This window comes from Alexandromys fortis, unplaced genomic scaffold, assembly GCF_014885135.2.
Source record: "Alexandromys fortis isolate MF-2015 unplaced genomic scaffold, M_Fortis_MF-2015_v1.1 scaffold_21, whole genome shotgun sequence".
NCBI lineage: Eukaryota > Metazoa > Chordata > Mammalia > Rodentia > Cricetidae > Alexandromys > Alexandromys fortis.
The window spans coordinates 12,228,594-12,246,224 of record NW_026067905.1 but is presented as its reverse complement, the minus strand read 5'-3'; the positions used below and the strand labels follow the sequence as shown (position 1 = coordinate 12,246,224).

At 40.7% G+C, this 17,631-nt stretch overlaps 1 protein-coding gene across 4 annotated transcripts in view; it reads right to left on the bottom strand.

Annotated features, from left to right (window-relative positions):
- Ralgps2 (Ral GEF with PH domain and SH3 binding motif 2) overlaps positions 1-17,631 on the bottom strand; it is a 137,539-nt gene that overhangs the window by 81,769 nt on the left and 38,139 nt on the right. For all 4 annotated transcript variants that reach the window (XM_050135125.1, XM_050135127.1, XM_050135128.1 and 1 more), the window contains 2 exons: positions 14,588-14,692; positions 13,451-13,501 (listed from right to left, as the gene is read on the bottom strand). In XM_050135125.1, coding sequence (XP_049991082.1) covers positions 13,451-13,501; positions 14,588-14,692 — 156 coding nt within the window. The remainder of the gene's footprint in view (positions 1-13,450; positions 13,502-14,587; positions 14,693-17,631) is intronic.

Here is a 17,631-nt window from a genome sequence, read left to right as displayed (position 1 = left end):
TAAAGTCTGCATGTGTTCTTTTCTGGAATAGCCAATAAGACTGTCTAACAATATTAGTTATTAGATTATATGCATCTAATTATATGCAACAAATGTTATTAGATTATATGCATAAAACTACTATCTAAAAGATTATAGGCAGCTGGGTGGTGATGGCTAAGCATTTAATCTCAGCACTCAGGAGGGAGAAGCAGGCGGATCTCTGTGAGTTCGAGGCCAGCCTGGTCAACAAGAGCTAGTTCCAGGACAGGCACCAAAAACTACAGAGAAACCCTGTCTCAAAAATTAAAAAAGATTATAGGCAAACTTAAATTTCATAGGCAGAGTATGAAGGAATGTTCTCTGAGAGATAATTAAAGTTGAATATCCCATAACACATAATCAAACCCATTCAACCATTCAGAGCTCCACAACTAGCTTTTTCTTTCTTTTTATCCACGTATGGTGTGGTGTATGTATGTTCACATGTTTATGGGTTTGCTAACACTGGATGCCTTTTTCAATCATTCTCCATCTCACTTTTTGAGACAGTCTCTCAGTGAGCCTGGCGCTCCCATTTTAGCCAGACTGGTTTGGCCTCAGCCAGCCATCCCCAGCCCCAGGTCCCACCTGTCCCTCTTCCCACAACCCAGTAAGTGCTGAGGTTCACAGACAGCACTACTGGTCTGATATTTTACAGGGGTGCAGAGGATCCAATGTAAGGTCTTCTGAGCCAACTCTCAAGCCCACAATTTAGCTTTTTATACATCTCATTCTTTGACCTGACAGTTGTTGACTTCAGATATTTGAAGATACCTCTAATAAAAAAGACCATGAGAACACCAAAGATTTAAGAATAGAATTCAAATGGCTCAAGATCTTATATTAAACTTTCATTTAAAAAAAATTTACACTAGTGCCCTCTACTTGAAATGAGTCAATCTGGCCTGGAGAGATAACTCAACAGTTAAGAACACCTGCTGGTTTTAAAGAGGATCTAGGTTTGATAACTAGCACACATATGGTTGCTCATAACCATCTGTAAATCCAGTTCCAGGGGATCCATTGCCCCCTTCTGGCCTGTCTAGGCACCAGGCACTCAAGTTGTATAAAGATGTGGATTCAGGCAAAACATCCATCCAAATAAAATAAGTGAGCCATTTATAATTATAAATGCTGGTTGCAAAGTGATACAAAAGAAATGACTTTTTTTATCACTTTACAACTGGTAGAGATAGCTTAAAAGTATCACTTCTTCCTCACTGCTTCAAAATTAGGATTACTACCTCCATATCTTACTGAATGTTAATGAAGCACATACACATGGCTAATGTATGCCACCTTTTAAAAACACTGGTAAGTGTATGCTAATAGAACTGAATTCCTTTGAATTTAAAGGCAAGTTTCTGTCCACAGATTTCAAGTCAATCAGTTTCTATAATACAGCAAAAGGCATCAAAGAAAAGACCCACATGAAAAAAAGGAAAAGAACCCTTTGGGTAGACAACAAAATAAATCTGAGAAAGAAAAAGATGTCATCAGTACTCTTAGATGAGAAAAGTTATTATATGTGTCATATTTGTATCATGTTTTGTGTTTGTGCAGATATTTGTGTATTTTCCTTGATTTATTATAGTATAACATCAATTAGGAGAGTATCAGTAGCTATTATATTTAATTTCTGAGATACTAAAAGAATGTTCATCAAAGCACATTACCACCTATTATAAATTTAAAATGTATCTGCATTTGTATGTGGGATAGCTCTATCATATTAGGTGTAATTATTACCTGATTGTTATTTTATTTGGAAATTAAGCATGATATAAGGAGGTGTAATTTGTGTCAAGCTGACAATGGATGGACTTGTGATGGCTATTCTTGTGTCAACTTCACATATGTGATTAACTAAAACCTAAGCAACTAGGCATACCTGTGAAAATTTTTTCCCAAGTAAATCATTTGACATAGAAAGATCCACCGTTAATCCAGATCTTTGAGGTAGGAAGACCCACTTTAATCTGGGCCACACCTTTAGCAGCCTAAAGAACATAAAAGAGGGAAACTATGCTCTTTGCCTGTTTACCCTCACTCTCAATGGCAGGTCCATTCCTTCACTGGCATTAAAGCCTGTTTCTTTGAGATCTCAACATACACTGAAGACCAGCTGAGACATCCAGCTTCATGGACAGAACAATTACTGGATTCTTGGACTTTCCATCAATAGATAGCCATTGTTGGGCTAGCTGGACCATAGCCTGTAAGCCACTCTAATAAATACCCTTTCTAGAGAGAGATGGATTGATAGGTGGATGGATGGATTGATAGATGGACAAATAGATTGATTCATTCTATCTGTTTTAGAGAACACTGACTAAATACAACACCCACTTGGCAAAACTCACCAAAATTAATTTGGCATTAACTAAGAATCCATGTGTTAGCATCTAAATAACAGGAATCTTAAGATACTTAAGAAAATAGCAATTAAAGATAATGGCCAAGAAGTTAAAGATAACAATTAACCTTCTTATGGCTCAGTTACATAATGTGTGTGTGGAGGGGTGGTGGCAAAGCAAGGCATCCAAAAAGAGGACCCTGGAGACAAAGAGATTAAAAAAACTACAACAAAATCTCAAATACAAATTATCTCGAGAGAATGCTATTAGGTAACTGAAAGCAGTAACTTCGAAAGTGAGGGTGGGGATATCCTTAGTAGGTAAAATGGGGAGGGGGTGTTCAGTAGGTAAAACTGCTTGTTGCTGAACCCAAGTTCAACCTCACATAGTCTAAAAGCCCGCAAGCTGTCTTTTAATTTCTACAAATGCTTGTGGCATGCACACACCTAAGTATGTGTACACCCATGAGCAGGCACACCCACACACACAATAAATTTTTTTTAAGACAGAAAGTAAGGAGAGACAAAGTAAAGAAAAAGAGGGTAGCTGTGAATGTAGCTTGGGGGCTGAACTTATGCTCAGCATGTGTGGGTTCATTTGTCAACACCAATAAAGAAAAACAGAAGATGTAAGATCTTCAAATTGAGCAACCACCATAGGAAAAATGTAACTGGAAACCCCGATTAATAGTAAAGAGTAATCCCGCGTCCCTAGGAAGAGTCAAGAGGTTCCAGAGAGGAGCAGTTGAGGAAGGCGGGGTGCCAGCAGTACAGAGACAAGTATGACTGAGGGACAGCAGGAAGGAAAGCTCCAAAATGGAGAGTTGTTTCAGGTATCTAAGGAGTATAGGTCTGTATGCACAGTAAAGCATCACAGAACTACACGGACATGCATGTACAATAAACATCACAGAACTACATGGGCATGCATGTACAATAAACATCACAGAACTACATGGGCATGAATGCACAATAAACATCACAGAACTACACGGACATGCATGTACAATAAACATCACAGAACTACACGGACATGCATGTACAATAAACATCACAGAACTACACGGACATGAATGCACAATGAAGAATTACATAACTACACAGACATGCATGTACAATAAACATCACGGAACTACACAGACATGAAGGCACAATGAAGCATTACAGAACTACACGGACATGAATGCATAATAAACATCATACAACTACATGAACGTGCATGCAGAATAACCATCACAGAACTACATGGCCATGCATGCAGAATAACCATCACAGAACTACACAGATATGCATGTGTAGACACTACTTTCTGATTTTGATACAGTACTACCAAGAAGGTGTAATTGCAGGAAAATCAGGTACAAGGTATGGGGGATTTCTCTGTATAGGTTTTGCAACTTCCCATAAATCTAATATTTGTACTTTTTTTTTGCAACTTCCTATGTGCTATTAACTACCTTAAAAAACAGTATTTAAAAATGGACATTAAAAAATCCACTTAAGGGATTAGAAAACTAGAGTTGGGGGCTGGAGAGATGGCTCAGAGGTTAAGAGCACTGGCTGCTCTTCCAGAGGTCCTGAGTTCAATTCCCAGCAACCACATGGTGGCTCACAACCATCTGTAGTGAGATCTGGTGCCCTCTTCTGTGTGCAGGCATACATGCAGGCAGAATGCTGTATACATAATAAAGAAATCTTTTTTTTTTTAAAGAAAGAAAGAAAGAAAGAAAGAAAGAAAGAAAGAAAGAAAGAAAGAAAGAAAGAAAGAAAGAAAGAAAGCTAGAATTGTATTAGGACTCACACTCTCTTCTTCAGTCCTGACCTGCACTTACAGCTGCCTAGACTTTAGGGAATTTTGACCTGTTCTACCTAACCTCCCATCAGCCCAAGGAAATGGCTCAATTTTTAAAGTACTTGCCATGCTACTATGAGGACCTAAGTTCAATGCCCAGTTTACAGGCAAGCACTGCAGCAGGTACCTAATTTCCAAAAATAAAGTGCAGGGACTAGAGATGACTCAGCAGCTAACAGCACTTCCTGACCCTGCAGAGAACGTGGGTTCAGTTCCCAGCACCACTTTCAGCTAACAACCTTCTGAATTACAGTTCCAGGGGACACTCTCTTCTGGCCTTTATAGGCATTGCATACACACAGTGTACAGGCAAAAACAAATAAATCCTTAAAAACAAAAAGTGCAGAGCAAAGAGGAGGACGTCTGCTGTTGACCTCTGGCCTCCATCCACTCACACTCAGGCAGTACAGGGATCTTAGGGAGGGGGACTAATGTACTTCACTAATCTATTTGAAAAACAAAGTATTTGTGAGATGAAGTCTTGCTACACATCCCAGGCTGGCCTTGAACTCACTGCAAATCCCCTGCCTCAGCCTCCCAAGTGCTAGGATTACAAGTGGATACCACAATGCCCTCTAAATGTTTTCTTAGAAGAGCTTTCAGAACCCGTCTGCAGTCACTGTGAATAAGCAACTTGCACCAAAGATGGCTACCTGATGGCTGAGGGAGCTCAGGCAGCGCAGGGAGGGCCTGTTACTCTGCACACAATTTATTTGGCTGTCCTTTTTAAAATCTGGATGCTGTCAGTTCATTTTACAAACATTAATTATCTGACTTCTTCAGATAAAAACAGAAAATTTAAAAAACTTCCCTTTTTGTTCAGACTCTAGGATCTTCCTACAGAATGACAATACAGTTTGACAGGGGACATGGTTTGCGGTGACTGTCATCCTTACACTGACACCTTGGTCACAAAGAACTGCCTAGACTGAAGCATCTACCGCGAACACCACAGAACTGAAGTGACTTAGTGACTCACACAACAGACAGCGCTGTTTGGTGCGCTGTGCAAGTAAGCCTCCTTCTCAGCCAAGAATAATGAAACCCCGCAGCCCTGACACACGGACATTTCTTCTAATGCGCTTAACTTGCAATTCTAAGCTCAGCAAGTAAAGAGAATCTTCAAATAATGCCTCAAATACATAAAACAATTTTAACAGTTGCTCAAATGCATTTCAGAATGTGCATGGATTCACTGTGAATTATTAACTATGAAGATCAGTTTCCAGTTACATTTATTTCAGAAGCACAGGGAAGGCAAAAACCCCACAACTGATGACCACCTACCCTATGAGAGAATGACTCAATTCACAGGAGTCACAGCTTCTCTTACGTCTTGTAGGTTTGATCTAAATTTCATCTTGTAGGTTCCAACACTCTTAAAAGGACTGTTCTAAGGGTGATGATGTAGGGATACCTATAGATAGAAGAAGAGAAAAGGCCAATATAGACCAGCATGTAGACAGAGATCGAGGGAGGAAAGGAAACAGGGGAGTCCCAAAGACTGGGGGCGAGGGAAGTGACTAGGACAGAGGATGTCCATGAGAAGGTTAGCTGCTGCTGAGGTAGCATTGTGTTCAGGGTGGAGGCTTTAAAGAGACAGGAGACATCCATTTGTACCCAGTTTATATGGTTATAAAGAAGTCATCGCCACAGATAAAATGTCATTCATGCTCGCATTTTTAATAAAAACGAAAAAACAAAACTGAAACTATGCAACTTAACAAGGTATGTTAAATTTCTAAAGTATGCAAGTCTTCCTTACTTCCCTCCTCCCGGCATGTCCGCGCTACCTCTAATGAGATCAGGGATAAAGACAGAAGCTATTTCTACTTCCACAGATGCCAGAAAAACCATCTTTCTTCCCTTCTCTGTCCTGCCAGAAGCCTGACCTTACTAGTTCAAGGCAAGGAACAGCAGTAACACACACTGACAAACGGCTCCATCTTGCTTCTAACAGAACTCCCACATTATTCTAGTGTACAAGGCCTTTTGTAGCTTCTATTCTCTCACGAACTCCACGATCTGCTCACATTTTAATGCAACGATTATTTTTATTAAAACAGGATAATATTTATTAGAATTTTGTATGTTGCTAAGATTATAGTCTTTGGGCAGACAAAAAAACATCTGTACAGAACGTCTTTTATACATCCAGCAAGAAATATGTCAAAAGATAAATTTTTCAGAAGTATTTTCCTAACTTGGCTAGCATTCTCCCACAATCTTTAGTGTGTCAATCATACAGATGAGGTTCACATCTCCTAGTAGAAAATGTGTGTTCACTGATGCAGTTCTGAGTACTCACTGGAAGACTAGTTCCAGGACCTCCCTCAGATTGAAAACAAAACCATAAAAATCATTAGATTTGTGCACGACCCACGCATGTTCTCCATCACGCTTTACAGCACCTGTAGCTTACGTGTTACACCTCACACAATGCACCTGCAGGTCTGTTCTGCTGGTGCCATGTTGCAATGCTCTGAATGATCAACAGATAAATCAGTTTTACATTCTCAGTGTTGCCAATGGACCAGGTCTTAATTTATAAATTAAGGTTAATTATATGCCTTATATGAAAAGCTTAGGCAAGAAGTGTCTTACATTTGGTTTTCCAATTTTGGAAGGTACCCAATCTGAAAACAGAAAACAACAACAACAACAACAACTAATTAATTAATTAAAAAATGTCCCAAACTCCTTAAGATCTTCAGGTTCAGACTACTGAGCTGCTATACTGTATTGAGCAATGCCAGGCAAAGAAGTCTATACATGTATAGTACAGACAGATCTCTTTTTTCCAAATATTCTGGCTCTGTTATTAGCTGGAATTAAAGTGTGGCATTCTCTTCAGCATGTATAATGTTTGTTAGAAAAGTTTTAGGTAGACCTTGTCCTTTAAGAATACTTAGGAACCTTGTGCCGTGGTCTGAATGAGGTGTCCCCTACAAGGCATTTGAATACTTGGTCCTCAGTTGGAAGCTGTTTGGCAACGAGTAGGAGGTATGGCCTTATTGGGGCATGTCACTGGGGAAGGGCTTAAGACTTCAAAATCTTCCAGCTATTCCCAGTGAGTGTTCTGTGCTGCCTCTGAATCGGGAATGTGAGCACTCAGCGGTTGCTACTCCAAGTTCCTGCATCCACCAGCTTTCATTCATATATATATATATATTATGTATACAATATTCTGTCTGTGTGTATGCTTGCAGGCCAGAAGAGGGCACCAGACCTCACTACAGATGGTTGTGAGCCACCATGTGGTTGCTGGGAATTGAACTCAGGACCTTTGGAAGAGCAGGCAATGCTCTTAACCACTGAGCCATCTCTCCAGCCCCATCCACCAGCTTTCTGCCATAGAACTGAAAGTTCTAATAAAACCCCTCCTTCTGTAAGTAGCCTTAATAATGTTTTCTCACAGCAAATGACTATAATGCAGATTTTAAATATAATTCAACCCTTAATTAAGGCTTACAGAAAGATTAAAGAGTTACTACTGGATTTTAAGTCAGCTTTCTGGCATAACTCACCCTGAACTGAATGATACAAAACTCACCCTGAAGAGAAATCCTACTAGCACAATAAATGCAGAGACAACCTCAGCAGAATACAAGTTTTGTAGAACATCAGAAAACTCACAACAGACAAAACTACTCTAGACGTTAGTGTAGTGGGATGGAGATGGAAGTGTGCTGAGGGGGTGAAGGTGGGGAGCTTTGAGAGTAAAAGCCTCACCTACCGCTAATCTGCTCTCTGCTTGAATTTGCAGTTCAAGATAGGTTCTCAATTTCCCACTCCAACAGCCACACTTGCGGCTTGATGCCAATGCTCCCCTGTCCACGAGAGATTCTTAAGCCTTGGGAATCATAAGTCTAGATAAACTCCTTCTGCAAGCTGCCTGTTAATGGAGTTTTAGCATAGCAATAGAAAAGTAATTTATCTGATAGAACCTTTCAGAATACAGTCAGAACTTTTTCAACATTAGAAAACTCATGGAAAGAGGCCCTATGAATGTGTAAAAGCTTTCTTCATAATCCAAAGAGAAATCATACCTTTGAGATGAGATCCATGAATATGAAAAAAACCAATACCACGCTGCACTAGTTTCTTCCCAGATGACTGGCCTGTTGCTGCCCTTTGATCTCCTTAGCAGTTCCTACACATCTCACACAGGGCTCTTCTTAACGTACTTTCTGGCAATCCTACCCACATTTTATTTATTTGGACAAGGGGATTGAACCTAAGGCCTAGTGCTAAGCACATATTCTACAACTACCCTCAGGCCTCACCCTAAAGTCTGGGCACCAGAAATGATACTAGAATTAATGAATGTATAAAGCCCTCTAGTTAACTTTTTGTCCTTATCAGTACTAGAAAATTCAGCCTTAAGGAAGAAACATTAATGCGGGGGGGGGGGGGAGACCCACTTCTGTATACAGAAGAATGTCACTTTTACTGTCACATTAAAGACATTTCCGGCTCAGACTACAAGCACATGCCATTATACACTGCCTGACTGAACTGTTCCCTGGGAAGGAGTTAAGAAGCATGTAAAATTAATAATGTCCAAAGTCAAGCTCTTGCCCTTGTCAACCAAATCTGCCGGTCCCTCTTGGTCCAGCACCGCACATTATGTTCTATGTGAATGGCAGCAGTGTGATACAAACATAATTTCTCACTTTAGAGAATATCAGCTACTCACATTTGATTTCAGACCAAAAACTCTGGCGCCACGACTCCCCCTGCATACACGCTGTGACAAGCTCTCCCCATCTTTCCACTCATACACTAATGTAAGCACGTGTCTCTCAAGTTATCTTGTTCACCTCATATCCTGTCAACAGTACAAGTTACTTAAAACCTAAATCAGAAAATAATGTTAGTCTTCTGCTCAAAACACTCTTATGATGGGCTGGAGAGATGACACAGTGGTTAAGAACACATACTGCTCTTGAAGAGGCCCTGAGTTTGATTTCTAGAACCCACATCAGACACTTCACCGTCACCTGTGAACTCTGACACTGACTTCTCAACTCCATGGGCAATTACACTCACATGAACACACACAGTTAGAAACAACTCCCCCAATGTGTTGTGGAATAATCTTTTTGTACACTGTGAAGAAGTGTCACTCTGCTTGGTTTATGAAAGAGCTGAATAGCCAACAGCTAGGGCAGGATTTCCAGACACAAAGGATACTAGGAAGAAGAGGGGAGGAATCACCAACCAGACACAGAGGAAGCAGGAAAGCAAAGTGAGCCCTACTGTGAGTGAAGGTAATAAAGCCACAGGGCAGGAAGTAAATGAATAGAAATGGGTTAATTTAAGTTGTAAGAACTAGTTAGAAACAAGTCTAACCTATCAGCCAAGTGTTCATAATTAACAATAAGTCTCCATGTGGTTATTTGGGAGCGGGCAGGTGGGACACCAATGGCTTACCACCTTCATCAGAATAACTGTCTCCAAAGTAACATATTCATCTAGCCCTCACTCAACTGCTGTCTCTTACACATATAGCCCTTCCACCTAACTTAGAAAAACATAAATCACTAGCCTTTGCTCACCTGTTCCTGAATAAAACACATTTCCCCCAAATACCTTAATACAGTGGTTCTCAATCTTCCTAATGCTGGGTCCCTTTAATACAGTTTCGCATGTGGTAGTGACCCAACCATAAAATTATTTTAATTGCTACTTTGTGATTGTAATTTTGCTTCTGTTATGAATGTAAACATCTGTGTTCTCCAATAGTCTTAGGGTACCCCTGTGAAACGGTCATTCAATCCCAAAAGATGTCACAACCCACTGCCCTCATAGTATGCAGTCTCACCTCCTTAAGGATTTTGCTTCTCAGTTAAGTCTTCTTGATGATCCAATCTAAAACTGAAACCCCTCAACACCTCATGTCCTCTGATCTCCCCCTTTAGTTTTCATAATACTGTTTAGCTCACCTCACTGGAATCTCAGTGCATGTTTACTGTTATTTCTCCAGCAACTAAACCAGTGCTAACACATAACAGGCACTCAGTATACTCACTGCATTACAGCACAACACTGCGGATGAGTATGAGATGTTAGTCTACGGAAAAGCAAACAAGTCCAACTTCCCCTGACAACTCAAGGAAGAAGAAGTAGTTAAGCAGAAGAAGCACAGGCTCGGCAATGAAGGATTAAAAGGAGGCCATTTTGCTAGACCAAAAAGAGTAGAAAATGTGTTTAGAAGCAAGAAAAGGCAACATGATGAAGAGATTCAGATCCTGTAGTGATGGTTTTCAAAACCACTGAGGTGGTTTGACAGGAGTCCTGTAAACACATTTTCAATGTTGCTTGCCATGAGATAGAGAACAGACCCCAGGGGTCAGAACAGAGTAGAAGCTCACTGTGATCGTTTATCTGTATTGTCAACAGAATGGACTTAAGTCACTCAGAAGATGATGTAGCACAAGTCCAGGAGTGCCTGTGAAGGTTTTCCAACAATGACCAAGTAAAAGACCCCCCCATTCTGAATGAGGAGAGCACCATACCCCGGGCTGACGGGCCCGCTGAGTGCCAGCACACCCCTCTGTCTAAGGCCTACAAGATATCAACGCTCTGGTTCATCACGCCTTCCCCACCAGGCAGATGGGACTTTTTCAAACCACAAAGCTCAAGTTGGCTCTTGTGGGTATCTTGGGCATGGTGACTAGAAAAGTGACCAGTATCTACACAGATCAAGTGAGAGGGCAATGCAGTGACCCAATGGAGAAAAGATGGTTGCTTAGATTGGGGGGCTGACATTAGAAAAACTAGGTATTCATTAAGGTAGAACAAAATCAACAGCTGCACACCGTAGTGGATACCTATAACCCAGCACTAAGGAGGTGGAGAAAGGGCAATCCGGTCTTATACCTCCAGCTATATATACTGAGTTCAAGGCTAGCCCGGGCTACCTAAGACCTTGTTTCGAAAAGGGTTGGGGAGTGGGAATCAAAGGGATTGTGCTGAAGAAGAAGATTGTGTGTGAGGAAATGAAGTCAAGGGAAACTTGAAAGTTCACAAAGTATTGTTCAGTGTCCAAAGATAAATGATAAATCGTCTCAGAATGGAAGTCTACATCTTCAGCTAACATCCTAGTGTACAATGTACAGAACACCTGAAAGGACGCTACCCCAGCTAAAAACATGCAGTAATCTAAAGGCAACTCTAGGATCATAAAACTTAGCACAAGGGAAAAGTATAAAATATCTGAATAAAAACCTATGCCGATTATGAGCAGAAATACTTTGGATATTGTAGGTTAAATAAAATCACCTACTTATTTTACCTATTTCTTTTTACTTTATAATGTGGCTACTACATGATGCACAGTTAAATAAACGATACTAGATTTCCATGGGTTATCATGAGTCACGTGAAAGAGCAATTATAAATGGGTTTAGTCAAAAGAAAAATTATTCTTAGAAGACTTAAATTCTAGGGGAAGGGATAATTTTTGCCAAGAATAACAGAAATGAATATCCCAGAGGTTTTTGTTTTGACCATTGAAATACAAAAACCACTGTCTGCCCATTATTTATAAAGTATACAGTTCTTCTTTGTTTACTATTAAGCCGATAGCTCTGCTTTTGAAGCCTTCTGCAGTGTAAAGAAAGACACTCAAGAGGCTTGTGGAAAATGACAGGGACCAGAGAACATGTGGGCAGCTCTCCCGTCACTTGATAGGCAGCAAAGTTGAGATACTAACACATTACATACCCTACCTAGGGAAAAAACAATCACAATAACCTGTTCATGCCTTAGATGTAATGCTTTATTAGCTATTAGAGTGCTTTAGGTCACTACAGATTTGTATGTAACACAACAAGTACTTTGCATTATTCCCAAAAGAACCAACCATGAATTATCAAAATGGCTTTGTTTGGAGGTCAAAAAAATTAAGTTTATAGTCTTACTCACTATGAGCAAAAACTGTCTTCTCAGAATCTAAGCCTAGTGCCAACACGGAGCTATTATTATAATTTAGATATGACCTGAATGCGTCCCCAAGGGCACATGTGCTAAAGCCAAGTCTCCAGTACAGGGAGACAGGAGAAGTAGTTAGAGGTGGCATCTTGTACAAAGGAGTCAGCGCAGGAGCACTCAAGAAGTGGGGTAGTTCTCCGGGAGTAGGCTGGCACAAAGACCACCACACTTGGCCGTTTCACACAGCTATTTCCTTTTCTACGTTACTGCCACATTGTGAGACAGCCCATGGGACTTTCACTTAAGGTCCTGAACTGCCAGCCTCTAAAACTTTTATGTAAATAGACCTCTTCTCTATAAAGTACCCAGCACCAGGCATTTTGCTATAGTAATACAAAGCAGACTAAGACAGTTCTATTTAAAAAATAACTTCACTATTCCCTCATCAATAAAACAAAAATATTACTATACACAGGCCTTAAAATGATAAACTATTCTGGACATGGTGATGCACACCTTTAATCCCAGCACTCAGAAGGGAGAGGCAGGGGGAATTCTGTGAGTTTGAGGACAGCCTGGTCTAGGAGCAAGTTTTAGCACAGCCAGGGCTACACAGAGAAACTCTGCCTCAAAAAACTCAAAAGATAAACTATAAACATATTCGAACACACACACCCGTGTTTACAGAGAGTGGGCAGATATGTACCATTAGTCCTTTTTTTTTACTTGGGGGAAATGTGTTTCCTGGTCCTCCTCTAGAGTGTCAACCCAGCGCTGTCCAGCCTGGCCACCTAAGTTCATGTTCCACAGGAAGGTGGAAAGAAAAAACTGATTTCACTAAAGTTATTCTCTGACCTCTGCAATGCCCCCACACCACTTACATCATGTGAGCACACAGAGTAATTTTTAAAAATTAAATAAGCTAAAATAACATAATCACATATAAAATTAAGGTAGAAGGTAAAATTACTAAGTTATGTCTAATTTTCACCTTCTTATTAAAAAGCCTCAATCCTCTGAGTAAATCATTTAATTTCTATAAGTCTATTACTTCCTTCAGTAATGAAATCAATTTAGTTGACTCAAACATCCCACTTATGATTAAAAAATGTACTACAGTGAGTGTCGAATGAGTCTCCAAGGACTGAAATAAAACATAGGTAAGTTATAAGCTTTTGACATCTATGATTAATATGAAATACGTTTTGAATTTCTTAAACATCTTAAGATAACATGGCTAATCGTTCTCTGTATTCACAAGGAATCTTCTTAGAACTACTTACATCTGGCTGAATAGCTTTAAACACTGGCACATCCATTAGTGTTATCTGACCCTGAAAGACAAAGGGGGTTTTATTTCGTTCTGAATGCCAAGTTCTTTGGAACCCTATGATATGAAATTTATTCAAAAAAAAAGAAATAAAATTTCTACTCCATACTAAATTACAGAATATACAGTCTTTAAATACTTACAGGAAATAGAAATCGTAGTCTTTCTGCCATTACACATATTACTCCTAGTTATCTCACCCCTAGGGAGGCCAGGAGAGAGAACATCTGGGCACTGCCATCCATCGATGGATCAGCAGTTCTCTCAGCACTAAGGCTGATGGCCTAAATTCAGGATGTTCAATCCCTCATCCCCACATGGCAGAGGCAAAGAACAAACTCTCAAGCTGCCCTCTGACCACACATGTACCATGGTGTATGTGCCCCCTTCTCATACAAATAAACAAATACATGTTAAAAAAACAAAACGAAAAAACTTAAGAGAAGCAATCAGGAGAGGGTAAACACACTACAAACAAGAACACTGTTCCTGGAATGCAGAGTGGTTCAAGACCAAAAAAGCAGTTTATTTAGTTAACAAAAGGTAAAGAAAGACCGAAATAAATGAACATTTATGTCAGCAAAAAAAGATTTTCTAGAGGGCTGGAGAGATGGCTCAGTGGCACTGACTGCTCTTCCAGAGGTCCTGAGTTCAATTCCCAGCAACCACATGATGGCTCACCACCATCTGTAATGAGATCTGGCGCCCTCTTCTGGCATGCGGGCATACATGGAGGCAGAATGTTGTATACATAAGAAATAAATAAATCTTAAAAAAAAAAGATTTTCTAGATAATTCATGATAGTCTTATGATTGAGAAATCACATTTCCAATTTTTAAATTCACAAAATAGCAAAAAGTACTTTTGAACATACTAAGGTGGTTTGAGTCAGCAAAGGCAGAGATAGGTACGTATCCATTCTTTACCAGAGGGGGGAACAAGAAACTGCCCTTTAAGAAGGAAGCTGCCCCTCCACCTCATCTTTCTCTTGCTCTACACTTGTGCTAGTCTCCAGCTCTAACTCAGTCACAGTAACTCAAGTATATAAACTACGTGCAAATACTGGAAAGCTAGAGGCAGAAAGCTTACCGCGTATTCTTCCGGAGTAACCTTAAGAACATCAAATACCACTGCATCAAAGCTTTTCTTCAATTCGGAGCCCTTCTCACTTAGCGACTCAGAGCTGCTACTTTTCTGTCAAAGAAGAAAACACAGCCCTTAGACACTGTCTCAGCCAGAGTCACACAAAGAAGACAGTCCTCAAAAACTGAGGACCTAACTTGGAGTCTCCAACATTCATGTAAAATCTAGAGTGTACACTTCTATAACCCCAGTGCTGGGCAGCATGCAGAGAAAAGAGGACCCATGGAATTTGCTAGCCAATCAGATCAGCTGACTCATAAGCTCTGGGTTCAGTGATAGCCGCTCTCAAAATCAAACTAGAGAGTGAATGTAGATACCTATATGCAAGAGCTTATGTCTACATGCACATGTGCACAGCCATGTGAACATGAACACACACACACACACACACCCGGCACACACCGGAGCTAAGAACACTGTGTAATAAAAGATACAGAAAAGGTGAGTAGAGCATGTTGCTTAGTTGGAAGAATGCTATATAAAGAGTCAGAAAATTTTAAAGCAATGTTGAATTTCCATTTCTTTTAGGTTCCTATGTAAGCTACACTATTGTATTTTTCTTCGATAAACATTCTGATGTTCCCTAGTTGCAAAAGAAGGGAAAGAAAAGAGATGGGTTAGTTTAGGATAAGAAAGCTGACAGAGAGAACAAGCCAGTAAGCAGCTTTCCTCCAAGGAATCTACTTTAGTTCCTGCCTTCAGTTTTCTTCCTTGACTTCCTGAACACTCAATAAACGGAAATAAATGAAAATAACCCCTTTCCTTCCCGAGTTGCTTTTGGTCATGGAAAGCCTTCCTTTTTGTTTAAATAGAAAAGAGGAAATGGTGTGGGAAGTCCTTCTGTCTATATTTTGATTTTATTGGTTAATGAGTAAAGAAAACTGGCTTGGCCTATAGCATGGCAGGAAGAAGGTGGAGTTAGGAGAAGCCATGGATTAGCTGTCTAGGACAGATGCTGGGAACTTTAGCTGGTAAGCCACAGCCACATGGCCATATACAGAACACTAGAGATGGGTTAGTTTAGGATATGAGTTTAGCCAGAAATACGCTTAAGCTATTGGCCAAACAGTATCGCAAATAATATGGTTTTCTGAGTAGTTATTTCATGGTTGGGCGGCCAGGACAAACAAGTGACCGATGTCTCAACCACTAACAAGATACATAGTATCCAAAAATGGATAAGCAGACTGTCTAATCTTGCCAAGAAAGGGTAAGACGGTTTTTAAAAATTTCTTGCCTTTAAAAATAGTCTGTCAATTATTCTAGGCCTTAGCCAAAGTTGGTTGCTTCAACGTTGCAAATGAGACTTTTGGTGATTGCCCAGGTAGTCAGTTGTCTCTGTCATTTGTTGCACATTTTGGAAGTTGCTTGACTGCACTTCCTACTTACTCAAGTAATATTATTTCCCTTCTCAGATCTTCGATGGGGTTGAAGACTAGATAATTGTAGTTACTTTCCTCTCATGACTTGGCCAACTTATTCATTATACAAGACTTAAGCCAGCTAGGATAGGATATTTGTTCTTATTGTATATAATTTTGTATTAGGCTTAGAACTCTCTTATTTAAACAAAAGGGGGAGGTGATTACCCGCCTACTGGGGCGTGACCTCTTATACTATATACGTGGATTCAGAATCTGCATCCGCCCCTCCTTTTACCTGGCTGCTCGTTCTGATTGTTGGATTCAACCTCTGTCCACCGTTCAAGCAGAAAATTCTGATTTGTGAGTTTACCCCCAAATAAATAACTATTTCTCAATTCTGAGCTAGTGTGGAATTTCTTTTAAGTGTCTGTTCATCAATAGATCACCTCTTCAAATGCAGACAATGGAGGTCTGGCTGTGAAGCTTCAGAGCAAAGCACAGACTATCCAGGCTGTTCACGTGACAGTTTGGATTAAGACTCTATGGAAATAGCCAGTGCTGAAGAGTCATCCGCGATTATTAGGAGCACAGCATCACTGAGACAAAATCTTCTGGGAAGTATTTCCCTGAGGCCAGCGCACAGTGAGGGCCAGGCTGGAAGCTGAACATGACAGATGTAAGAGCCTCACGTGGACTGAGGTTGAAAGCATGAAGAGGCCATGGAGAGGAGCTGCTGCTTTGCTCCATACGGTGCAGCTGGAATTCTTGCAGAGAGGTCTGGAGCAGCCGCAGTAAAAGTGCAGCCTTAGCTGCAGAAGAAGCCCCAGGACCAATGCTGTGGGACAGTGGTCTGGACCCTGTCACTTGTATTTTAAATAAACACTGATTGGCCAGTAGCCAGGCAGGAAGTATAGGTGAGGAGACCAGGCAGGAAGTAGAGGCAGGGCAATGAGAATTCTGGGAAGAGGGAGGTTTCAGTCTGCAGTCGTCACGTCACCCAGACACAGAGCAAGCAAGATGTGACTGCCTCACCGAAAAAGTTACCAAGACACATGGTTAATACAAACAAGAATTTTGGGCTAATATAAGTTATAAGAGTTAATAAGAAGCCTGAGATGCTTCGTCAATCAGTTTATAATTAATGTAGACCTCTGTGTAATTTCTTTGGGACTTAATGGCTGCAGGAACTGGGCAGGACAGAAACCTCAGTCAACGACCAAGGAGTCTCAGAGAGAATTCAAGGCTTGGCACTGTAGAGAAGGGTTGGATCCCCTGGGAGAGGCCAGGAAAAGCTACTGGGGCAGAAACTCAGACTGTCTACGAATGGAGGAAGCAGCTGAGCACAGCATGAGTATATTAATCCACGGCTCTCTGCTCTTGAATGGGATGTTATGTACTAGCTGCTTCAAGTTCCTGCAGTCCTGACTTCCCACGGTGACAGGCTGCCATCTGCAACTGTGAGCCAACTAAGCCTTTCTCCCTGAAGCTGCTTTTGTAGCAGAATTTATCATCACAGCAAAGGAAATGAGAGGAAGGCAGAAGACAGCAGCAGGTCTGCCGCTGTGACAACCTGACTGTGTGACTGTCTGTGGGAGAACTGTGAAGAACTGAGTGGGCCGTCCAAGT